Source organism: Cetorhinus maximus, chromosome 17 (assembly GCF_964194155.1).
Source record: "Cetorhinus maximus chromosome 17, sCetMax3.hap1.1, whole genome shotgun sequence".
NCBI lineage: Eukaryota > Metazoa > Chordata > Chondrichthyes > Lamniformes > Cetorhinidae > Cetorhinus > Cetorhinus maximus.
The window spans coordinates 37,340,475-37,367,290 of NC_135895.1; the positions used below are offsets into that span (position 1 = coordinate 37,340,475).

Sequence of the window (26,816 nt, forward strand, 5' to 3'; positions counted from 1 at the left end):
TCAAAAATACACCTAGATCTTATTCAAAGAAAAATCTAATCCCATAAAAATTCAACCCTAAGATGACTGGGCAGCATATTCTTTTTAATTAAGCACCATCTCTGATGTTAAAGAGAACTGGAATTCAATATTTATTCATTTTCTACATTGTGCTGCATAATTTCTGAGTACTTTAACACTGATAATCAGGACAAATGATCCCAATGCACAGCATTCAGTGGAGAAGTGGAAAATGCTAATTTAAATTAAACGCAAATATAAGTTTACAGATTTTGGCCAATTTTCTCTCACAATACAAAGATATTCTAAGGCAATACAAACAAATTGGCCCAAAAGTTTATTTAAAAATTGAACAATGTATATTTAGTACTGATTGCAAACCAGTGACATCACTGATGAACTCAAATAACCACAAATTGAGACAACAAAACTCAAAGGATTTATATCAATAATAGAAACCCAGAGATGAGATTATATCTTTGAAATTATTTTAGAGCTGCAAGTTAAACAAATTTTATCTACTACAAATTCCAACAGCAAATTTATTGCACTTTGGGTCCTTACATTGACGTATATTCATCTTCAATTCACCTTCTTCCTGTGTTATCACATTGACACAATGATGTAGGCACTATGAATTTATTGAACGTCAATCAATAGTCAATTAGCAATAAGTAATATGGGTGGTATATATTAACTTTGAAAGTGTTAACAATGTAGTTTAAAAAAAGATTTATGTTACCTTATCTGAATTGATGATATCTTTTTTACTGATTGGTGTGTTTTCAGAGTCACCACCCCCCAGCTCCAAGATATCACGAACATCTGCTCCTGTAGCCATTTTTTAAATCTGTAGAGAAGTAGAAGTTTAAGGAGGAAATTCAGTTACAATTAAAAATTACATTATTGCTTCCTCCCTTGGGCCTGGGTTTAAATACCAATGCTGAGTAACAGTTGAACTCTGCCATTCTGTGCAAACTTCAGAATCTTAATATCCTGGACGCTTTTGTGTCGTGAACCTGTGGTGTAATTAATTAAATTCACTGTGTCCAAACATGGGATATCACAGTTATTAGAAACATTACCTAGGAGGCAACTAATCCTCTAAACTATAGAAAAGATAGCCTTAATAACCCTATGCTGCATACATGTACATTACAGCACGCTCTCCACAGGATTACAGTTTTTATAGGAAACAGTCTACTGTCCCTCCCAGTTTCCAATGGATTCAGGTGTCCCAGTTTTGCTGAGTCATAATGTTGAGTGACCGTTGAAAGACACTTCCTTCAGCTTTCAGAGAATTTCCAAACCCATTACTAGCAATAATGCCCACTCTACTTATTTCTCTTCCAGGCCTTGCCAGGGCAAATCTCCCAGAGTCTTTAGAGTGCCATGGAGTGCATCTCTTCGACCAGAGATCTCTTCCTCCTGCATTCCACCAGGTAGCTCACAGAGAACATGCAGCCTTCTCCACTCTGTTGACCAGCTGTGTTTAATTGTCCACCACCATTCATGACTGGATGTGGAAGGATTGCAGAGCTTAGATCTGATCCGTTGGTTGTGGTCTCGCTTAGCTCTGTCTATCGCATGCTGCTTCCGCTGTTTGGCATGCATGATGACCAGGTTGACACCTCATTTTTAGGTATGCCTAACCTCCTGCACTCTATATTGAATGAGGGTTGATCCCTCATCTTGATGTTAATGGTAGAGTGGGGAGATATGCCAGGCCCTGAGATTACAGCCTGTAGTTGTATACAACTCTGCTGTTGCTACTGATGGCCCATTGTGCCTCAAGGATGCCTAGTTTTGAGTTGCTATATTTGTTCTAAATCTATTCCATTTAGCACAGTGGTAGTGCCACACAACACAATGGAGGGTATCCTAAATGCTAAATTGTCTCCACAAGGACTTGTGCAGTGGTCATTCCTACCAATACCGTCATGGATAGATGCATCTGCAACAGGTAGATTGATGAGAACAAGATCAAGTAGGTTTTTCCCTCTTGTTTGTTCCCTCACCACTTGCTGAAGGTTCAGTCTAGCAGCTATATTCTTTAGGACTAGGCCAGCTCAGTCAGTAGTGATGCTACCAAGCCACTGTTGGTGATGGAAATTGAAGTCCCCCACCCAGGGTTACTTCTGTGCCCTTGCCACCCTCAGTGCTTCTTCCAATTGCTATTCAACAAGGAGTACTGATTCATCAACTGAGGGGATGGGGACATCGTGGGGGGCTTGCAGTAGGTGGTAATTAGCAGGAGGTTTCCTTGCCCATGTTTGACTCGATGACAGGTGACTTCATGAGGTCCAAAGTCAATGCTGAGGACTCCCAGGGCAACTCCCCCCCAACTTTTTTCAGCATCTTTGTTTCTATTTCAGATTTCCAGTCTCTACAGTATTTTGCATTTGCATTAGAGAATATAATTAGTTTGAGTATAAGCTGTAGTCAAGTGTAGCAGAGTATCAGCTGTGGCTCACTTGGTACACTTGCGCCTCTGAGTCACAAAGTTCCAGGTTCATGTCCCACTCCAGGGCTTCAGCAGAAGAAAAAAAATCAAGACTGATAGTCCAATACAGTAGTGAGAGAGAGAGCGCTATTCTTGGTATCCTGGCTAATATTTATCCCTCAATCAAATCTTGTCATTGCCACATTGCTGTTTATGGGAGTTTGCTCTGATGGTTGCTGCGTTTCCTACAACAGTGACTGCACTTCAAAAAATACTTTGAGACTTCCAATGGTCATGAAAAGCATGTATTAATGAAAGACTTTCTTCTTAAGAAATGAAACTGAAAAGAAAATGAGAACAAGGGTACATGACTGGAAAATAAATAAATTATAGTCAGATAAAGATAAACATTTCTCAGATTAAAACAGAAACAAAATTGTGAACAGAACCACAAGGGTATAGAATAAGTAGTGAAAACTGGGGCTGCAGGGATGAACATGGAGACTAGGTTAAGTTACAACTAAAGAAATAACGTTCAGTGCTTTTGTGCTGGATATTATAATCAGAGTCAGACTCCCAGAAGCATTTGAAAAACTGTCCAATTAGTCCCATTCCCCTGTTCTTTCCCCCAATATCCTGCAAATTTGTTCCTACACATATTTATCTACTTTCCCTTTGAAGGTTGCTATTGAATTGGTTTCCACCACCCTCTTAGGTAATACATTCCGAAGAGTTATATCGGACTCAAAACTCTGTTTCTTTCTCCACAGATGCTGCCAGATCTGCTGAGTTTTACCATCACATTTATATTTTGTTTTTATTTCAGATCTCCAGCATCCACAGTATTCTGATTTTACATTTCAGATCATACAAACTGCTGTGGAAAGAAACCACTGCTCACCTCCCCTCAGGATCTTTTGTCAATTGCCTTAACTGACTCCTCTGGTTCCTGACCAACTGCCAGTGGAAATACTTTCTTGTTATTTACTCTAACAAAACCCTTCGTAATTTGAAACAACTAAATTAAATCTACCAATAGTGTTCTCTGCTCCAAAGGGAATAACTCCAGCTTTTAATTTCTCAACCTTACCAAAATCCCTCATAGCTCATTCTAACTCTCCTCTGCACCCTTTCCAAGGTCTTGACATTCTTTCTAAAAAGTGACACCTAGAATTAGGCACAATGCTCCAGGTGAGGTCTGGTCAGTGATTTATAAAGGGTTAGTATCACTTCCATGCTTTTCTACTCTATGCCTCTGTTTATAAAGCTCACAATTTAGTATGTTTTTTATAGCCTTGTCTGCTTGTTCTGCCAGCTTTAAAAACTTGTGCACATATACCCCAGGGCCTCTTTGTTACTGTATCTCCTTTAAATTTGTTTTATTTAGTTTATAATGCCTCTCCTCATTCTTCCCACCTAAATGCATCACTTCACACTACTCTGCATTAAATTTTATCTATCATATCTATTTCACCAGCCTGTGCCTATATCCTTCTGTCATAAAAATGAAAGCCATGATAAATACAAAAATTATAGAAGGGTACAAAGGAGGAGATTAGAAAAGCTAAGAGATAGGATTAGCAAAAAGCAGAGGGCAATAGAAGGGCTTTTTTAATGCCTATCTCTATTTGTCTTGAGATGATGATATTGGGCCTTCTCCTTGAACTTCTGCAATCCTTGTCATAATAATCCTCTCACAATGGTGTTAGGTAGAGAATTCTAGAATATTATAAACACATTTGTAATAAATGGATATAAAAAAAGGGGTAGACTTGTACGAGATGAAGGAGGCAATCTTGTAGTGGATAGTGAAAAACTGACATACTTCCAAGCACTTTGCCTCAGTTTTCACAGTTCAACTGGATTTAGGGATTGTAGAACCATTAGTGGAGGTTATTGTTAGTATACAGCAATGGTATTCAGCTTTCTATTTTTAAAACCAGATTTGTGTAAAGCTTAGTTTAATTAGAAGTCTTTCATGTGAAACTAAGCTTTCGAGTGCCACTAGCTATTTAATCTCTAATGTCCTCAAAAGAAGTCAAGGTGTTTTTTTGGTCAGGAAGGACCTCTTCCCTCCAAATTCATCGCACACGTTTCTTATTAAATTACCGCTATACAGATACTCAGGATAATTCAGTTTCACTGTAACACTACATAAAGCCTTAGGAGTTGCATGCTGTCCATAGTACCTGCACTGCTTGAGAATCCCCAATAGGTATCCCAATTTCCCCAATGTAAAAACCTATTTTCTTAAGTTTCTAGTTACAGATTAGACACAATTTTAAAATGGATCAATTTAAAATCAAAATAAGGATTTGCTTTTCAACCTCTGAAAATTATCAATATATTAACCTGGGCTTACAATTTAAAATTAAGGCATAAACTCCTCACTAATATCACATAATCAGAAACACAGGTTCCAATTACATTAGTAGTACCACGGGCAAAAAATTGTCACAAAAATCACTTGAATTCTGACTGTGTAATTTAAATAAGAAAATATTATACTGCAAAAAGTAAAGTTTCAAAGACGATCAAGATTGCAAAAATAGCAACCACTGGAAAGTCACCTGACAACATGCTTTTGTTTAGTCCAAGGCACCAATATGAATCGAGTACCCATGACATCAAAAGTGCTATCCATTGGATATGCTGGCATTTTTTATTATGTTGGTGATAATATACAAATTATTTCAATGCTTTGACTTAAAGTGCATGTAAGTGCAGACTTAGTTCAGAACTGAAATATGCTTCCACCTGCTGGACATTTCATTCCAACAGCAGCAGCAGGACAGACGGCAATAATATGACTTTTGTATGGGGACTCCTCTTTACAGCTAGGCCCAAGCACTTCATTCCCAGTTCTGCAATGAAAACATTCAACATGAATATATAATTACGAAGATTACATCGCCAGATTATAAATAATAAAACAAGTACCTCGATTATTCACCCCAAACACAAGCTTTACTATCCTCTTTCAAAATGCTACTGCCTCTGCTGCTTCCTGGCTAACACCGGCACTGACCCAACTGCATGGTGGGAAACCCCCTCCCCTAACCAGACTGCGCATGTGTAGACCGCAAAGCACCTCAGGAATTGTAGTCCCGGCAGTTGGTCCGAAGAACAGTTAAAAAAATAGTTAGAAATAGTTAACTGAATTCGGGTTGAGCTGTGCTGTCACGTTCTTTTTTAAAAATATAAATCACAGCTTAATACTGACAGCTTTGTACAGATTATGACTGGGATACATTTGAAAGCAACGACCGAATTTGCGCGAGACTTTTCGCAAGGAAATAGAGCCGATGTGACTGGCGGGGAAGGAGCAGAGACGGTGACATGAGCGGGGGCGCCAGGCGCGGAAAGCGCGCGAGGGGAGCCGGTTTGAAAGCACGAGAACCGCCACGTGATAGGGCGCAAGGGAGGGTGAGCAGGTTTGAGGCAGCGCGAGGGACTCGGTGACAGCTCGAGAAGCCAACAGGTAATAGAGAGTGAGAGAACAAGGTAATAGGGAACAGGTAATAGAGAGAACAGGGTAATATGGAGTGAGACAACGGGTAATAGAGAACAGGTAACAGGGAGTGAGACGACGGGTAATAGAAAACAGGTAATCGAGAATGAGAGAACAGGTAATAGAGAACAGGTAATAGGCAATAGAGTGAGACATCAGGGAATGGAGAGTGAGAGGTCAGGTAATATAGAACAGGTGATAGAGAGTGAGAGAACAGGGTAAGAGGGAACAGGTGCTAGAGAGTGAGAGAACAGGTAATAGAGAACGGGTAAAAGAGTGAGAGAATAGGTAATAGAGAACGGGTAAAAGAGAGTGAGAGGGCAGGTAACAGAGAGAGAACAGGCAACAGAAATGGGAGAACAGGTAATAGGGAACAGGCAATAGAAAATGAGAGAACATGTAATTGAGAGTGAGAGAACAGATAATAGAGAGAGAGAAAACAGGTAATAGAGAGTTAGAGAATGGGTAAAATAGAGAGAGAACAGATAATAGGGAGTGAGACAACGGCTAATAGAAAACAGGCAAAAATGTGAGAGAACAGGTGATAGACTGAGACAACAGGCAATATAGAGTGAGAGGACAGGTAATAGAGAGCGAGTACAGATAATAGAAATGCAAAAACAACCTGAAAGGACAGGTAATAGAGAACGGACAATAGAGAGTGAGAGAACAGGTAATAGAGAACAAGTAAGACAATGAGAGAACAGGTAAGAGAGTAAGGGAACAGGTAATAGAGAGTGAGAGAACAGTTAATGGGGAACAGTTAATAGAGTGTAAGAGAATCGGTCATTGAGAATGAGAGTACAGGTAGTCGAGAATGAGTAATAGAGAACAGGTAATAGAGAGTAAGGGAATAGATAATGGAGAACAGGTAATAGACAGTGAGAGAACAGGTGATGCGGAGCGGGAGAACAGATTATAGAAAAACCTTAATAGAGACTTGGGGAGAACGGGTAACAAAGAACAGGTGATAGAGAGTGTACAAATAGGTAATATAGATCAGGTAATAGGGAGTGAGAGAACAAGTAATAGAGAGTAAGAACATCTAATAGAGCACATGGAGAGCATAAGAATATAAATAATCAGTAAGGGAGAGCACCAGAGAGAAAGAACAAGAATAGTACACAAGGGAGTACAGAAGTAGGGAGCAGGTAATATAGCTGAGGAGGGAAAGTATAGGTAATAAAGTGTGAGAGAGGAACAGAATAGCTATAGAGCGTGGGATTATGGGCTGGATTTTCATTCTCGAGGTAGGTAGTTGAAGTCGGGAAAATTCCCATCTTGGCCCGCCCTTCAGTGGAGAAGGTGCCTGCAAGGATAGGATTTTCATTGTGGGTGGACGATGTGGGCTGCAGTCAGGCCGGCTGACCTGGGAAAAAAAGTTCAGAGGCAGCCACAGGGGCTGCTGGGTGCAGAGGTGGGCTGTTTAAAAAGCATTCCTTGGTGCTGTGAGACATAACAAAAACAGAAAAGCCCTCCAGCCCTCACACCCCCCACTCACCAAACACTCCCCACGCCACCTCATGCCCCCCACCCACTACATATGGCCCCTCATGCTCTGTATGCCCCAAACAACTCCTTTTGCCCTTCATGTCCCCCAGGCCAAGGTATGCCTCCCCACTCACCCCATGCCAAGGTATGTCCCCCTCTCATCCAATAATACATAATGAGGCTTGGCTGAGAGCCCAGAAATCCATTAGCCTTTGAAATACCTGAATCCCAGGAAAAACATTGCACCATTGACAGCTCTGGCTCTCTGATCTCTTCTCCAATTTCACAATATTTATTTAACAAGATGAAGAGTTTTCAAGTGCTTGGAGCTTCAGCTGTTGATACTTTAAAGGGTCTGGATGATTAATACTTTTATTGTGCTGTAGTAAAAAGTTTTTTTTTAAGAAGGTGGAAAGTTATCAATTAATGACTTTTAAAGTTTTTGGTACGCATCCTTTCACTATAGGGTTCATTGCTTCTATACAGTATATAGTGAGTGAATGGGCGTAGAAGTGCCATATCTTGGCATGGGGGCATACATTGGCATTGTGGGTATGAGAGGCCATAGGGATTGTTTGGGGGGGCATACCTTGGCATGGGGGGCATGAGGAGGACCTTTTGAAATTAACTTTCAGAAGGATCTCTCATGCTGACTATGGATCATGACACCTCTGAGGAACCACGACTCTTTGAAAAGTTGGCTCGGCTCCATGAAATTTTCTGAGGATCAGGACATGCCTAACCCGCAATGGAGCTGGCCAGATCAGGAGTGCAGGGTGCGGGCTTACAATCAGAACCAGCCCACACTCTTCAAAGGCATCCCTGAAAATCAGAAACCCCAGAAATGGGGTTGGGAATTCTAGAATCAGGACCCAGCCACCAATTTTAAAGGGCTCTCGAGTCATCCAGCCCTATGAGAGGGAAACAATGTATGCAGAGTGTGAGAACGGTGTAAAAAAGCACGAGAGATCAGGTTGTAGAGCAAAAATGGAGTGTGAGACCACAAGAGTGAGTCTGGGAAATAGAGCAGGGGACATGATGAAGAGAGCAAATTGTGCATGCAAGGGGAGCGTAAGAGACAGGGAATGGAGCATGAAATACTGAGAGAACAAATATAGAGCAGAGAAGATTTCAAGAGGAAGAGAACTGATAAAGTGCATAAAGCAAGCGTTAGGAGTGAGAGAACAGGTAATAGAGCGTGAGAGCAAGTAAACAGGAATAAATAATAATGTGAGAAAATATAAGAGTTGGAGAATAGATAATACAGCATGAAAGAACAGGTATAAAGCAGCAGAAGATTTGAGAGGAAAAGAATAGATAAAGAATGTAATGGGAGAGCATTGACAGTGCAAGAGCAGGTAACAGTGTCAGATAGTATGAAAGGGAAAGAACAGGGATAGAAGGTAAAGTAAGCATAACAGCACTAGAATGAGAGGACATGAAAGGGAAAAGATAGGTATGGGTGCAAGGAGACCATGTTGGAGGGATGGAAATTACTTGAGGATGAATGTGAAGACACTAAAGGACCATGAGAAGGAGTGGAAGTGCACAAGTTTGAATGTTAAATATCAGTGAGGTAAATTATTATTGTTAATGGAGAAAAAGCCCTAGGTAAGAGGAGAACAAAATGCAACTTAAGAAATAAACAATTATGTTGAGTTGAATTTCCCATGGAGTATATAAACTGTTAAAAATTGCTTAGAATTATTGGGCAGAAACAAGTCTCCCCAGAATGATTTCCCCTCGGAACCTCAGCCCTCTGTTTGGGGCTGCAGCATCAGGAGCTCGCCCGCCATCCGCAATTGGACAGTGGGCTCGCAGATGGCCAATTAGGAGGCCACCTGTGATAAAATTGCCAAGATATTCCTGCTGCCAGCAAATGCAGGCCCAGGAACTGCTTTTCACCCCTACTTGGGTGTCCTGACAACCGTGGTAAAATTCAGGCCCTTCTTTTGGATCTTATATGGGGGGAGTGAGGCCCCACATTTAACTAAAGTGTCCTGGGCTGGCCTCAGAAGAGAAAAAAATTGGCCAGGGTTACCACTTCTGTGTCATATTCAGTCAACTGAAATGGTGTGGTTAAATAAGTTTGGGATTTAGTTTGCCCCATCTTATTGAATTCACCATGACAGGCAGAAAATTCACTTGGAGAAGGAACTTCTTGATGGTGCCTGTAGAAATAAATCCAGCATTAACCCCTGCCTTCAAGAGAATAAAAAAGGGGAGAAAAATTTTGTATATATTCAACCTATGCTGAGCAACAACCAGCAAAGCCAATAAAATGCTGAACTATGCTTCTAAAAACAGTAGCATATAAGTCACAGAAAATGATCAAATTATACAATGTTCTGGTGGACTGCTTCTTGAATACTGTTTCTATTTCTGGTCACCAAGACACAAGGGAATCATTCAAGCTTTGGAAGAAGTGTCACATGGTTGATCTCTAGCATTAGAGGCCATTATACTACCTGATCCGTTTTACTATTTAATTCAAGAAGTTTTAAACAAGAACTCTGCACATATCAAATGCATGTAACAGTTTTGCATCATAAATATAAGATTTAATCCAAAATCTTAAGGACAGAGCAGTTAAGACCTTTTTATGGTGTCATGAGGCTGTGGAATAGAAACATGACAGAAGCGGAGATCATGTTAGCATTTAAGAACAAGGTTACTTTGTTAGTTGAAGGGAAAAGGATCTGGGGTGATGGACACATGGGATTACGACTGCTATTTATAAGGTTAAACACCAACACATACTAGTTGAGCCCGATGGCCCATTTCCATATTGTAATTGCTATGTAATTCAAAAACATTTGTACTGTAAACAAAACTTTGAAGCACTAAGAGTATAAATGATATAGCCACACTCACTCTGCTCACGCAGAATCAGTTACTGATCCAAGTTTTTATGTTCCACATTTGTTGTATCTTTCTACTATAGGATTACACATCATTGGAAACAATAGAGAAAAAAAAATCTTCCTGTTTCCATGGCAACGGCACAACAAATGCGGGCTTCTGAGAAACAAATATCTGGGGTAATATTTTCATTCAGACTAAGAATAGATATCACTGCATAGTATGTTGCATGCAGCACAATACATTACAGGATGCTAGACACTCAAATTAAATTCATGTTATATTTTGTGTATCAGTTACTGTTTTTGTCATTTTGTTAGGAAGAAAAACAAACGTTTCCTTATAGTTAGAAGACATATAAGTGGATTTTTATACAATTCACATACCAATGCAAATATATTTCTTTATATTAAAAATCTTACATGTACCTCCTTTCTGAAAAAATTGAAGAGCATTTCACTTTATTATTCCCATCTTAAGTCCAACTGTAACGCAAATTTGAATTAACTGACTGAGTTAACTTGAATTAGCTGCTATCCCTGTCAATCGTAGCAAGCCCTGTTCTCTTCATTATGATTACATATTCAGTTAAAAGAGTTCTGAAGAAGAGTCATATTTAACTCGAAATGTTAACTCTGTTTCTCTCTCCACAGATGCAGCCAGACCTGTGGAGTATTTCCAGCATTTTCTGTTTTTATTTCAGATTTCCAGCAACCACAATATTTTGCTTTAATTTCAGTTAAAGACTCTCTTCTAAGCCATTTGTGGGATTAATGGTAATCTTTTATGTAAAAACTTATAAACTATGTGTTAAAGTATGAAATTTTGAATGTTTTTGAGTTAATTTATGTTTGTTATGGAACGATTTGTTCATTAATGGCAATCCTCTTCTTCTTTTGGCTTAAGGTCACCACAATGCTGGCTGATCACCCTTCACTATCTTCTGTCAGTCACCATTCCTCTTTCAATCCCACTGCGTTTAAGTCTCTCACCACAGCATCTTTCCATCTGGCCTTAGGCCTTCCTCTTCTCCTTCATCCTGGCAGTCCCACCTCCATCACTATCTTCACCACATTTCCTCATTCTCTCTCTGCAACAGATGACTATATCATTTCAATCTCTTCTCAGCTATTCTCTCACAATCTTCACTGACCCCTGATGTGCTGGTTCCTGATTTTGTCTTTTCTCATTACTCCACACATCCATCTCAGCATCTGCATCTCATTAGTATCCAATCGTTGTTCCTCTCTTCATGATGTTGCCCAAGTGTCTGCACAAGGCCAGTCTCACAATTGTCTTGTAGGTTAGACCTTTCAATTTCAGTGATTCTTTTCCATCACATAACACTCCACTGCACTTCTTCCAATTATTCCAACCAAATCTAATCCATTGCTTAATTTCCATATCCCCACCTTCTACCACCACTGACCCCATTAGGGAAGTTAAGGGAAGAGAATCAGAGTAATGGTGTAAAGATTATGGGTGGAGACTTGGAGAAAGTGAGTTTCAAGTACCTGTTAAACAGTTACAAGTTTCGATGGGTGTCTGGATTACAGGAAATGGCTCTCTCTTCACATTCCTCTGATGGTGATTTGTTTGTTTTTCACCTTCACTTTGGAATGTGGCCTTGCATTTTTAAGCAGTTTGCTTTGTCTCAGTTTAAATTACAAAATTTCCAGTCAGTTGAAAGTTGAAAAATCAATTTTCAAAAATAAAGGGGCAAAGCCTTAGGCAATTTGAATAACAGAAGAGGGAGCCATTTATCTTGACATAAAGATTGGCGGATGGGTGCATAGAATTACAAAGAGACGTTGAGCCAAGACAGGTGGGTGGATAAGATACAGATCAGCTGTGATCCTGTTGAATGGCAGAACAGGTTTGAAGGGCTGAATGGCTTACTCTTGTACTTATGTTCCTATACCAACAAATCTCCAATACTACCAGATTCTGGCCCCATCAGTACTACCCTAGCTGGCTGTATTTACAGCTCGAATTCTACTCCTCAATCTTGCTAACCCTCAATCTCGTTCACACACAAGGCTTCTCAGTTAAGTATATTTCCACATCATGGCCCCACCCCCCACTCCCTTTACCATCCTCTCTCAGACACAGGAGTGGAGACCAGAGCAAAATCATTTATTTAGATAATTGTTTTTGGATATATAAACAACAGTCAAGTTTGAATACTTACAATTCATATTTGTTTTAAGTCATCAGTTTTGTAGGCAATTGAGGCAGATTACAGGAGATTTTAACAGTTAATTTGTGTGATCATTAGGTGGGAGGCAAAACAAAGTCAGTGGAGAGATGAGGGCATCTTGTACCACAGAGCTATCACCGTTGGGAGGCTCGCACCATGACCACAACTGAACATAGTATTTTTTCTTGATAATTGTATACCATTTAAAATTGCAAATGTTGACAAAGTGTTACTTATAAATCATGACAACAATTTCTGAAGGTGAAGTATGTATACTGTGCAGGATTTTTAATCATAGCTTTTATAGATTGGGGATATCCTGTGGCTTTGCTCAGAAAAGCTGGAATTTTACAAGGCCCTGTTGCAATTGCAGATTGTTAAATCTTCTTAGTAATGGTCCCTTGATCATAAAAATTCAGTGCAGGGAAATATATTTCTGCAGCAGCACCTGAAACTCTGCCACACTAAAGGGCCCAGTGTTGTTTCCATGTTTCAGTTATACTATTGTGAATAACGAGTGCATGCTCCTGCACCAACACAACTTCCCTTTTTGTGGTGAGCTTCAGCTTTTGACAGCTGCTGCCTCACTCAATTTTGTGTTCCCAGCAAGTGTGCTAACAGTCAAAATCTTTGGTAAAACTATTCCTGTGGTAGTAACCTATCCAAGTTATGAGGCAAGACTCTCAACACAAAATTTGGCATGATTGTGGTTTGTGTTACTGACACAACTTATACACTTGAGCCAGTGCAATCCCATTTTTCCTTGACTCGCAAAATCAGGACTGATAAATTGGGCGATTATTTTTAAAACAGGAGTGTTAACATAATGCAGAATATGTTTTCAGGTAAGTTGGTGCTGTGCCCTTTTAAGCATTAATTCTTAATTTTAAAGCAGAGTCCCAGGTCATTGAGACCTTAATTGTTTTGTCAGGGAACTTTGCACATTAGAATTTGCCTGTGAGTTTTGAGCTCCATCTTATAATCATGCAACATTTAATAATGTTTCAAAAAATATATTGATATTCTATTATTGTAGATATGCAAAGAGCATAAATCCCACTAGTACCTTTGTACCACCAAAAAATTCTTTAGGGCAGAAATACTGGCATGTCCCCGTCCCCGTCCCCATCCCCATCCCCATCCTGTGCTAGTAACAGCACAATTGAACTGCTCACCCGGTAAAGCAGTTGGAATTTCTGAATATAAAAACAAAAAGCTAAAAGCTACTGCGGATGCTGGAAATCCAAAACAAAATAAAAACAGAATTACCTGGAAAAACTCAGCAAGTCTGGCAGCATCGGCGGAGAAGAAATCAGTCAACGTTTCGAGCCCTCATGGCCCTTCAGCAGAACTGAAGCATAGTTTCAACAAGGGAGAAATATAAATTGGTTTAAGGTGGGTGGGGGGGAAGAGACACATTGAGGGTGTGGTGTGAGCAGATAATCAAAAGATGTCAGAGACAAAAGGGTCAAAGAGGTGTTGAAGGTGGTGGTCTTTGTCTGAGAAAAGTGCTAATTAAGAATGCAAGACAGGATATTCAAAGTACAGCTCTAGTGGGGGTGGGGTGGAAAGACTAAAGGTTTTAGTTTTAGATTTAAAAATAATGGAAATAGGTGGGGAAAGAAGAATCTATATAAATTATTGAAAAAAAAGGCGGGTGGGGGGGGAAAAGAAACGGGGTGGGGATGGGGGGAGGGGGGGGTTTAAGATCTAAAGTTGTTGAATTCAATATTCAGCCCAGAAGGCTGTAAAGTGCCTAGTCGGAAGATGAGGTGCTGTTCCTCCAGTTTGCGTTGGGCTTCACTGGAACAATGCAGCAAGCCAAGGACAGACATGTGGGCAAGAGAACAGGGTGGAGTGTTAAAATGGCAAGCGACAGGGAGGTTTGGGTCTTTCTTGCGGACAGACCGCAGGTGTTCCGCAAAACGGTCGCCCAGTTTGCGTTTGGTCTCTCCAATGTAGAGGAGACCGCATTGGGAGCAACGAATGCAGTAGACTAAGTTGGGGGAAATGCAAGTGAAATGCTGCTTCACTTGAAAGGAGTGTTTGGGCCCTTGGACGGTGAGGAGAGAGGAAGTGAAGGGGCAGGTGTTGCATCTTCTGCGTGGGCTGTTAGACCAGGATAGCGACAGACTCAATCAACCAAAGATTGGGTCAGCCTGTAAAAGATTTGATACTCTTTCGAGTTATCAACAGTCACAGATTGCAACTCTTTTTTTCGAGTACAATCACAGTTCTTGGTTTCCGGGAGTGGGACATGAACCCACAACCCTCTGATTCAAAGGCGAGGGTGCTATGAACTGAGCCACAGCTGATAGCTGGCCCAGAATCAAATGGCAGTTGATTGCTGTTCAGTTCCTGTTCACTGGGGCCCACTTGTGGCTCAGAAAGGCACCTACGCTGGGCCTTATGGCATCTACTTAGCAGGATTTCTGGAGGAGCCCAAGAATGCCCTCAAGCTGAAGTTTGGATTGCAATGGGGAGGAGGAAGAGGCATCCTCCCACCCCTCATCCCATCCTTTAGAATTTACTATTGCTGTTCTGATGGAAAAGAAACCCAGTAGAGACGTGTTTTGCCCCAGCTTCAGGTTGTTCCTTCTCCTTTTGTTCAAGAAGGAACAAAAATTTCTGGGCTATCATAAATATTAAGCTAACATTGGAATGCCTAATTTATTTAATTTGTGAAGGAGAGGTTTGTGAAGTTTTTCTCAGAAATGGAATGGTTCCAAGATGGTTTACTCTATTTTTCCACTAACGTTTGCTCCTTTTGTGCTGCTAGTGGAGTGCAATATTTCCCAATGATGTGACAACACAACACCAATCCCTTGTTTTCATTAAGAGAATGATGGCTGTGGGAGTATCATGCATTACATATTTGCGTGGGATATTTCCCGAAGATGCCTATAGAACACGATATTTGGAAGGTAAACATGTTACTGATTTAAGATAACGTTTTGTTATCCTTGAGATGTCACACCAAGAGTACAAAACTTAAACATGTAACACATATTTGAAGGTGATAATTTGAAGAACACGGAGCTAAAATAGAAATGTTCCAAATGTTATTTGGAAATTTAGTTTGCTAAATAAAAGTAAATTAGAAACCTTCTAAAGTTATTTGCGGTGAACCAGAGATTTGTTTCCTCAAGTTATATGGCAATGTAAAATAATATCCTTTTTGCTTAATGTGTTAAGCCTCCACAAAGTTGCCAATGGATATTTTTCAAGCCATTATTATAAGACCATAAGACATAGGAGCAGAAATTAGGCCATTTGGCCCATCGAGTCTCCTCCGCCATTCAATCATGGCTGATAAGTTTCTCAACCCCATTCTCCCGCCTTCTCCCCGTAACCTTTGATCCCCTTAACAATCAAGAACCTATCTATCTCGGTCTTAAATACACTCAATGACCTGGCCTCCACAGCCTTCTGTGGCAATGAATTCCATAGATGCACCACTCTCTGGCTAAAGAAGTTTCTCCTCATCTCTGTTCTAAAAGGTCTTCCCTTTACTCTGAGGCTGTGCCCTCGGGTCCTAGTCTCTCCTACTAATGGAAACATCTTCCCCACGTCCACTCTATCCAGGCCTTTCAGTATTCTGTAAGTTTCAAACAGATCCCCCCTCATCCTTCTAAACTCCATCGAGTATAGACCCAGAGTCCTCAAACGTTCCTCATATGTTAAGCCTTTCATTCCTGGGATCATTCTTGTGAACATCCTCTGGACTCTCTCCAGGGCCAGCACATCCTTCCTGAGATACGGAGCCCAAAATTGCTCACAAAATCCTAAATGTGGTCTGACCACAGCCTTATAAAGCCTCAGCAGCACATCCCTGCTTTTATATTCTAGTCCTCTCGAAATAAATGCCAACATTGCATTTGCCTTCCTAACTACCGACTCAACCTGCAAGTTAACCTTAAGAGAATCCTGGACTAGGACTCCCAAGTCCCTTTGCACTGCAGATTTCTGAATTCTCTCCCCATTTAGAAAATAGTCTATGCCTCTATTCTTCCTACCAATATGCATGACCTCACACTTCCCCACGTTGTATTCCATCTGCCACTTCTTTGCCCATTCTCCTAACCTGTCCAAATCCTTCTGCAGCCTCCCTGCCTCCTCAATACTACCTGTCCCTCCACCTATCTTTGTATCATCTGCAAACTTAGTCAGGATGCCCTCAGTTCCTTCATCTAGATCATTAATGTATAAAGTGAAAAGTTGTGGTCCCAACACTGACCCCTGCGGAACTCCACTAGTCACCGGCTGCCATCCTGAGAAGGACCCCCTTATCCCCACTCTCTGCCTCCTGCCAGGCAGCCAATCTTCTATCCATACTAGTACCTTGGCTCTAACACCATGGGCTCTTAACATACTGAGCAGCCTCCTGTGCAGCACCTTGTCAAAGGCCTTCTGGATGTCCAAGTAGATAACATCCATTGGCTCTCCTTTGTCTAACCTACTCGTTACCTCCTCAAAGAATTCTAACAGATTTGTCAGGCTTGACCTCCCCTTGATGAAACCATGCTGACTTTGCCCGATTTTACCATGCACTTCTAAGTATTCTGAAATCTCATCCTTAATAATGGACTCTAAAATCTTACCAACGACCGAGGTCAGGCTAATCAGCCTGTAATTTCCCTCCTTTCACTCCCTTCTTAAACAGGGGGGGTTACATTAGCGATTTTCCAGTCCTCTGGGACCCTCCCTGACTCCAGTGATTCCTGAAAGATCACCACTAACGCCTACACTATCTCTTCAGTTATCTCCTTCAGAACTCTGGGGTGTAATCCATCTGGCCCAGGTGATTTATCCACCTTCAGACCTTTCAGTTTTCCTAGCACCTTCTCCTTGGTAATGGCCACCATACTCACCTCTGCCCCCCGACTCTCTTGAACTTTGGGGATGTTACTCGTGTCTTCCACTGTGAAGACTGATGCAAAGTACCTATTTAGTTCCTCCACCATTTCTTTGTTCCCCACCACTACTTCTCCAGCGTCATTTTCCAGCGGCCCAATGTCCACTTTTGCCTCTCTCTTACCCTTTGTATATCTAAAAAAAACTCTTGCAATCTTCTTTTATATTACTGGCTAGTTTACCCTCATATTTAATCTTCTCTCTCCTTATTTCTTTTTTAGTTGTCCTCTGTTGGTCTTTGTAGGCTTCCCAATCCCCTGGTTTCCCACTGCTCTTCGCCGCATTGTATGCTTTCTCTTTAGCTTTTATGTTGTCCCTGACTTCCCTTGTCAGCCATGGTTGCCTCGTCCTCCCTTTAGTTTGTTTCTTCTTCCTAGGGATGAATTTTTGCTGTGTCTCCCAAATTACTCCCAGAAACTGCCATTGCTGTTCCACTGTCTTTCCTGCTAGGCTCATCTCCCACTCAATTCTGGCCAGCTCCTCCCTCATGCCTCTGTAGTTGCCTTTATTCAACTGTAATACCGTTACAGGATGGTTATCAGGATGGATGTAAATTACTGTTAAATTGTACAGTTAATGTGTCTTGTTTATTTTGTAATATTTATGCCACATTTTCCGTTAGGGTATTTAAATTAATTTATAGCTAATTTAATGGCCTTTATTTTCCATAGTGTGGAAAGCCCTGCTCCCAAAAGGCCCCTAAAAAATGGTTGCATTGCAAGTCAAAAAATGGGTGCTATTCCTTTGCTCCTATGTTCCTCCTGAAGAATACAGTATACTGAACACCTCTATGGTTTTTTTAGTGTCTGCACCTGAAGAGGGTGTAGCAACGTTAATTTCATTCAAATAAATATCTGAAGGCTTTGCACTCAGATTTCTTCTAAAATCAGGTGCAGATCGAAGTAAAAATGATACAGACTCACTTATTTCAATGCTCGTGTGCATCAGGTCCTGCTCCCCTATCACTACTGCCCTTGAAAGCCGACATTGATTCCTGGCCCCCCAGTGCATCAAATTCAGAATTCTCATCCCTTTCTTAAAATCTCTTCATGGTCTTGTCCCTCCACATTTTTGTAGCCTCCTCCAACCATACAAACCTCCTAGAACTCTTAGTTACTCCAAATCAAACTTAATGTACATCTGCAGTCTTTTCATCTCGCAGTTGATCGATGTGCCTTCAGCCGCCAAGGCCCTTTGTTCTCTATTACCCCTCCAAACCCCTCCGCCTCCCCACTGCCCTTTTCTCCTTTAACACCCTTTTTAAAACCTACCTCTTTAATAAACTTTTGTCATCCATCCAAATGCTTCCTTTTTTAACAGCATCAATTTTTGCCTGATTAAAACTGTTGTTACATGTCGTCAATTAACTTGCAATAGTGTTAATTGGCTCCTGCAATTACAAAGGTTTATTTATACCATGACAATTTCAATGCATTTTGGCCCTAACCAAATGCATCAATTTAAAAAGGCCTGATTCATTATATTTTGAATATCGTAAACACCTGGGGCAGAATTTTCTGCCTGTCGGGCGGGTGGGCCAGACACAATCTCCGGCGGGCGGGGAGCCGATCCCTGCCAGAGAAGCGGGCCCCACCGCCATTTTACTTGGGTGGGCCAATTAAGACCCATCCAGTGGGGAGCGCTATGCGCTCCCTGTGTGGGTGGGGGGGGGGATTCCCCAAAAGCGAGAGTGCGCTCTTTCGCGCCTACGCACGAAAGAGTGCACATCTCCCTGAGGCAAGGTGCTGCCTCTGGGAGATCAATTACACTCTGAAAAATGTTAAAAATAGAAGAAAAAAAATTCCCAAACATGTTCCCCCCATGTGAGATGGGACATGTTCATAATTTGCATACTAACTTTATTAAAACGTTTAAAACCCTGCATAAAACCTCATCCCGCCGCTGTTTTTTTCTATTAGCCGCCGGAGCTCCTGGCCTGCCTGCCAACCTTAAGGTTGGACGGGCAGGTCCTTTAATTGTTTTAATGATCCTGCCATTGACAGGTCAGCGGGCCCGCAGCTGATTTTGCTGCAGGCCCAATTTCCTGAAAATATAAATGGACTGGGATGACGTTGGCGGTTCCGCCTGATGTCATCCCGCGTCAGTTTATGCGTTGGCGAGCAGGCCCTGCCCCCTGCTTACCGACTGCAAAATTCTGCCCCTGGAGTTTTTCAAACTGTTAACTTTGATAACTGTAACTTTATTTCTCAGGCATGTGTGTAAAAATTCTGCGTGAAGACAGTCGGTTTCCTGGTGCATCTAAAGTAGTAAAATGGTCAGTGCACGTTATCTTACTTATAGTCAACATACCGATGAAACATAATTAAATTAAATTTTAAAAACTAGATGAGTTAAATTATCTTTTTACATTTCAATCACTTGGTCAGTATTCAGCTCAGTTGATTCATTGTAAAACATTGGGCTGCATTTTAATGTTTTGACCCCCTCATAGTTAGGTAGTGCATCAGGATCCTAGAAGTTTGAGCAGCAGCCTTTTCAGAGGCTTTTTAAATGAGCCACAGCATTACCATTCTACTTCCAGGTTTCTTGACCAATTAGAGTGGGCAGGTGTCATGACAACCCAAGCTTGATTAGTGAAGCTTCACTATTTAAAGGGACCCTGCAAGAGTCAGAATGGAAGCATTCTACAACTGTCAAGAGAGAGCCAGCCATTTGACAGATGGTGCATCAATAATTGGTGTCTTCACCACAGTTCTCAGATGCATTCCTGTATATCATGCTGTGGGTCCTGCAGGAATGTTCTGTAATCAGCAGACAGGAGGAAGAAGCCTGCCTCAGAAACCAAGCAGGTGTGGCTGGAAGTGGCAGAAGAGGTCACAGTAGGAGTGCGGTGCCCCGCTCCTGGATACAGTGCCGTAATAACTTCACCAAGGCAGGAAAGGTGAGTGGAATGCCACTTTCAAGTGCAAATCCCCAAAGTCTGACTTCCCTAGCATTCTATTGCATAGCATTCCTCAGTCCAACACACTTTATAGGTGAAGCCATCCCTCTCTTTCAAAGCATCTGCTCATATCCCCATCTGACCACCCACCAAAGACACTCACTTTCATCTTATTGTTACATCACACCCTTCTATTACAGTGACCCTCCCAAAATATTGCCCTTCCATCCTCACAACATATTCCATTTCTCACACTCATAGCTCTTATCTTTCTCTCTTTGCAGAAGAGAGTGCACATAACAAGGGAGAGCAGAGGTGGTCCACTAGTCATCGCAATCCTGATTGCTGCAAAGGAGGACGCACTGGAGATAAGTAGAGGCTTACATGCATAGTGATGGCGGAACAGGGGCCTCCCAGCTACCTAGTGAAATAAGGAGATATCACTTAGCCACATGGTATAAAACACTCACTGATCAAGAGGGAGTTGAATTATTATCTGAAAAGGAAGAATATGCAGAGTTATGGGATGAAGGCGGGGGAATGGTACCAAGTGAATTGCTCATTCGGAGAGCAATGCACAAATACGACAGCCCCCTGTGCTGTAACAATTCTGTGATATACAAATAGTTGTTTGGTAGTACAGAACTTGAGTATTGCTGAAAAAAGAGACATTTCCAAGCTTTTCGTCTTGCACTCATCAGGACACTGGCAAGAATACCAATATAAGGGGAAAACAACAATTTATACTGTATGTGAAGAGAGTGCTGATTGATTGGCAAGTGGCATTACCATGGAGAATGCACCAGTGATGGTGATTGACAGTGAACTGCCAAACATTGTTTGAAATTTAAGCCAGGCAGCTTGACCCTCATTGATCAAGGCATTGCCCTGAGGTGAGTCAGTGAATGGCTGTCACTTAGTTTGTTTGGCTGAAACAGGTGCAATGTACGTACATGTTTTTTCTGTCTGTAAAGAACAGGGCCCTGTGTACCAATATAAGTAGCTTCCAGCACACAAATGCGCCACACTGCGAGCCCGACTGACAATCTTAAATTGGTTGTCAGCGTAATTCTTAGGACATTGAGGATTATTTAGAAAATGTTGTCTAACCATGGAATCACAGCTAATGTTGGACACTGTGTTTTGAGTTTTGCAAGCATGGGCTGTTTGGGTACAGCCTGTACACTGCCCATTGCGAACGGCGGCTGGAACATTCTGTTTGATACGATCTGCCAGTCTTTGGGACGTATGGCCTACATACATAGCATCACACTGGCATTGAAATTCCACATTACTCATTTGGGTGATAGGCAGAATGTCTTTTTGGCTTGGCGGCAGCATCCTGTTAGTGGTGAATACTACTTGTGTTGCCACTGCACAGTAGCAGTGTGAAACAGCTGGCTTCACATGTTGCTCAAATTCTTTGAGACACCTTGCCCTTCCACGGTAATCTGAGATAGACTGGGCACTTTTCAGGGCCAAAAGTGATGGTCTTAGGCACGTTCATGAGTTTGTGTGATATACAGCATGAAATGATCTGATCAAGATAGCCATAGCCATTATCCTGTCTTTGATTCACCCTACTTCAGCATCAAGCTTACATGGTGAGCAAATAGCTTGGACCCTATTTACAAGTTTGCCAATAAGACCAATCTTATAGCGTGTGGAATTGTAAGAATCCCAAGGCGTAAATTGACCCAGTGGAGGAAGGTAGAGAACCCTCTGGCACATTTCTCAACTGGTACGTCAAGGAAGGGCAGTTCATTTGATTGCTCCATTTCATAGCTGAATTTGAGCACAGGATGGAGCCCATTAAGACATGTAAGGAAATTGTTACATGCAGCTACAGATTTAAATGTAGCAGAAGTATCATCCACAAATCGGAAGTATGCAAGGGGTAGGAGGTTAGGTGTCATTCCATCAAAGACATGTTTCTCATGTAACCCAACAAAGATGTTTGTGAGAGCTGGGCCTAGAGGGGATCCCATGGGAACACCATCTATTTGGGCATACATGGTGTTATTAAAACTGAACTCAATTGCGTGAGTTGCCCAGTTCATAAGTTCAATGAATACTGATTCACGCAATATTGGCAGGTCTAGATCACCATGAGATAGTGCTGCAGCGCAAATATCTATGGCTTCCTTAAGTGGAACATTGGTGAATAGGCTAGCAGTGTCAAATGAGCACATGGACACAGCATTGCTATCAATATGCAAGTCCTGTATGGCCTTCGCAAATGTGAAGGAGTCCTTCACCATGCATGTGGAAAACTTGGTCAAAACTGGCTCTAACAATTTGCCCAACCATTTGGCCAATTCATGTTGTGCAGAACTGGTCATAGATAAGATGGGGCGTAGAGGGACATTACTTTTGTGTGTCTTGGGCAGCCCATACATACGTGGACGTAGCAAACCATGAGGACGAACCCTATCATATATATCACACGGTAGCTCATCGATCTTACACAAGTCCAGCAAGTGTGTTTTTGCTTACTTTCAAGAAAGGCTGTCCGATCATGTTGAGCGGCAGCTCCAATGGATTCGAATTTGCACCTGTCATTAAGAATGGAATGCATTTTGTTGATATAGTCACATTTGTTAAGGATGACTATTCCCATCCCTTTGTCAGGTTTACTGATGTGTATGCCCGGGTTGGTCTTAAGGCTTCACCATGCTGTCAGACATTCGCGTTACTTGTGAAAGTCGGATAGGTCATTTGGAATCCCGCAATATGTGTGCAATAGATCAGCTAGGCACGCTTTCAAGGATTCAGTGTCTTCAGTGGATGCTGGTTTGTAGCGGGATAGTTGGGTGTAGAGGAGTTCAAACTCAGCTAATACCTCTTCCCGTTTGATTTGGGATGAAGGCACACCAAAATTGAAACCATTTGCAAGAACAAATTCCTCGCTTTCTGAGAGTACACGGTCAGAGAGATTTGTTAAGTATTTAGTGGCATCATTAATTGTTGCAAAACCGCTTGGATGAGTTTATGGTGTTTCAAACTGATACTGTTTATGGTGTGATCATCTATTGAAGCAATATAGCGGTATAAATGGATCAAATCGAAAAATGAAAGAAGTTTGCGAATCTCAGACCAAGCGCAGTGTAGGGCAAGGTGGAAATTACCCTATTACCAATCTGTTCAATCTCACCTTGCATAAACACTCACTTGATCGTAGGGCTGTGTCTCACTTTTGGTCTTATCGGCAACCTTGTAAGTGGGGCCCAAGCTATTTGCTCACCATGCAAGCTTTATGTTGAAAAAGAGCGCATCAAAGGCATCCTGCAACATAATGGCTACCCTGATCAGATCATTTCACGCTGTATATCACACAACCTCATGAACAGGCCTAAGGCCATCACTTTTGGCCCTGAAAAGTGCCCAGTCTATCTCAGATTACCCTGGAAGGGCAAGGTGTCTCAAAAATCTGGGCAACATGTGAAGCCAGCTGCTTCACGCTGCTACAATGCAGTAGCAACATGAGTGGTATTCGCCACTAACAGCCAAAAATGACATTCTGCCATCACCCAAATGTGGTATATGAATTTAAGTGCCAGTGTGATGCTAGGTATGTAGGCCGTACGTCCCAAAGACTGGCAGATTGTATCAAACAGCATGTCCCAGCCGCTGTTCGGAATGGGCAGAGTACAGGCTGTACCCAAACAGCCCTTGCTTACAAAACTCAAAACACAGTGTCCAACATTAGTTGTGATTCCACGATTAGACAACGTTTGCTAAATAACCCTCAAGTGCGTTACGAATTACGCTGACAGCAAATTTAAGATTGTCAGCCGGGCTTACGTGTGGCGCATTTGCGTGTACTGGAAGCTACATATATTAGTACACAGGGCCCTGTTCTTTGCAGACAGAAAAACATGTACGTACATTGCGTTTGTTTCAGCTAAACAAAATAAGTGATAGCCATTTGCTGACTCATTCCTCAGGGCAATCCCTTGATCAATGAGGGTCAAGCTGCCTGGTTTAAATATCAAACAATGCTTGGCAGTGCACTGTCAGTCACCAACACTGGTGCATTCTCCATGGCAATGCTACTTGCCAACCAATCAGCACTCTCTTCACATACAGTATAAATTGTTGTTTTCCCCATATATTGGTATTCTTGCGAATGTCCTGATCAGTGCAAGATGATAAGCTTACACGTGTCTTTTTTCAGCAATTCTGTGATATGTTGACTTGATGTCAGCAGGCAATGGAAAATGGTCTAGATAATGAGAACTGAGAAACCTCTCATCTTGTCAGTTCTAAATCATGGCCGAAAATTAATGCACCCCCCACCACCCCGGAAGCGTGGGTCATTTAATCGGACAAGAGAGTGTGGTTTTGGGACACCACTTGCCTTCCCACCTCCGCTCAATTGAAGATTGTGGTAGGAAGGCTTGTGGAATGCCTGCTGCCTGTACACCATTTGAAGCCCTTAAGTGGGCAATTAATGCCCACTTAAGGGTCTCATCCAGCGGTGGCCAGGAAAGTCGCCACATGGGAAGCCTAAAAAGTAAACCGAGGGTTTGCTTGCAGGCTCTTGGGGGGAATTCCTTGTTCAAGTGCCTGTTTAAGATACCCAGCATCGAGAAGTGGGTGACTGCAGAAAGTCACCCCCTGTTCTTGCTTCTGACGTCCCTCCCATGACCCTCACCCTGCGACCCCATTCCGCCCTCACACCTTTGGCCTGGGGTCACTCGTTTATCCTGGGCCGCTGCTGGGTGCATTACCAGGACACCGCTTTTGGTGGCACCGATGGCCATGGAGCGCTGCTGGCCTCTCATTAGCCAATAACTCTTGGGGTGCAGTATTTCTGCCCCTGGGGTCCTTAATCCTGTGGAAGGCCTGACATGGGCCAATTGAGTGCCTGGTGGACACTTAATATAGCAGGCCTTCCACAGTGGAAGCGATGCAGAACTCCTGCTGGTTCTCCAGCCAGAGCACGAGACCCCCTTCAAAAACATTAACTTCCTCCCTATGTTTTTCACCCCCCACATGTCCTGCAAGCATTCCTCAGGAGCTGGTGCCAGAGGAGGACAAAGTGTCCTCAAAAGATGTGTAAATACCACAAGCCTTGTGTGCATCCTCCATCAGCTTCAGTGGGGCATCAAATCACATAGTTGGACTTACATAGTGAGGCACGCATTAAAAGTGAGCATGAGCAGGTTTTGAAGAGAGGGACAGCAGCGGAGAATCTTTGGTGGAGACCCACCAGACTGTGTTCAGCAGGAGGCAGATGTTGAGCCTCAAGGATTATTGACGAAGAGGACTGTTCTGGTGCAGTAACAGGAAATGTGTGAGGTTCTCTCAGCATTTCCAGAGTCATTGTGTAAATTTGGAGAAAAATTAGAGAAGACCATCTCCACCATGAGTGCCATCATGTCTCAGACCTTTGCACTGATATCTAGTTTGGGAGGAGCTTCAGGCACAGCAGGCAACTAAGTGCATGCTGGCCCTGACCAATGGCCTGCAAAATCATTAGGAGGACAGCCTCAACTTGGCCATTCAATGCCTCACTGAAGTGCAGCAAGGTGCTCTTCAGCTCTTGGCTAGCAGGAAAGTGCAGGTGAGGGCCATGAGAATTAAAATGGAGAAGGGGACATGGAAGTGGGGACTCTACTCAAAGTGCTTCCTCTCCTTCCTCCTTGATTTCGTCCACAGTCAGGGTCCCACATGCTGCCTCCTGATTTGATTTTTATTTCATAGCCAAGTCTGCCCTTGCACATATGTGGGTGAGGTAATCTTTCCAGGGCCCTGGTGGACTCCAAAACCCCAAGAATGGCGGGCACAAGCTTCTCAGCAGTCAGAACAGCGGAATGAGCAGCAGGCTTTGAGCCCTGCTGAAGCCACAGCAGTAAATGTACAATAAAGTATTAGGAAAAAGAAGAGAAAGAAATCGTAGTTGCACAAGGGTAATCACTTGGATGTTTAACACGATTAAATTGTCACTTTTATGTTCAGTGTTCACAAATAATAAACTTTATTTAAAAGCTCCATTGTCTCATCCTTCCAATTATTGCCTATCACTTGCCAAGTGCCCTCAACCTTGAGGAAAATGGTATGACAAGAGTATAAGAGGAGCATTGGATGTCAGTGAGAGAGATGTGGGACTGCTTTGTGTTGGGGGGTGGGGGAGTAGGCCCATTGGGTTCAACATTGGTGTACCACAAGGTCGCACTGAATCAGTTTTATTTATTTGTTCATAGGATGTGGACATTGCTAGCAAAGGCCAGCATTTATTGTCCATTCCTAATTGGCATTGAAAAGATGATGGTGAGCCACCTTCTTGAACCGCTGTAGTCCATGTGGTGTTAGGGAGGGAGTTCCAGGATTTTGACCTAGCAACAGTGAAGGAACAATATAATTGCAAGTAAGGGTGGTATGTGACTTGAAGGGGAACTTGTAGGTGGTGGTGTTCCTATGTGCCTGCTGCCCTCGTTCTTCTTGGTGGTAGAGGTCACAGGTTTGGAATGTGGTATCAAAGGAACTT

At 42.2% G+C, this 26,816-nt stretch overlaps 2 protein-coding genes across 3 annotated transcripts in view; one reads left to right on the plus strand and one right to left on the minus strand.

Moving 5' to 3' along the window:
* The window catches only part of dmap1 (DNA methyltransferase 1 associated protein 1), a 57,842-nt gene extending 52,332 nt beyond the window's left edge, over positions 1-5,510 (minus strand). The window contains exons 1-3 of one of the 2 annotated variants that reach the window (XM_078561016.1): positions 5,384-5,493; positions 2,475-2,530; positions 743-850 (exon numbers count right to left, since the gene is read on the minus strand). In XM_078561016.1, coding sequence (XP_078417142.1) covers positions 743-841 — 99 coding nt within the window. In that variant the 5' untranslated portion in view covers positions 842-850; positions 2,475-2,530; positions 5,384-5,493. Of the gene's footprint in view, positions 1-742; positions 851-2,474; positions 2,531-5,383 lie in introns of both variants that reach the window. The other variant, XM_078561015.1, reaches the window with a different exon arrangement.
* A 1,261-nt stretch (positions 5,511-6,771) lies between these two features.
* Positions 6,772-26,816, plus strand: part of zte38 (zebrafish testis-expressed 38) — a 65,270-nt gene continuing 45,225 nt past the window's right edge. The window contains exons 1-3 of the mRNA XM_078561906.1: positions 6,772-6,825; positions 15,287-15,431; positions 19,633-19,696. Coding sequence (XP_078418032.1) covers positions 6,772-6,825; positions 15,287-15,431; positions 19,633-19,696 — 263 coding nt within the window. The remainder of the gene's footprint in view (positions 6,826-15,286; positions 15,432-19,632; positions 19,697-26,816) is intronic.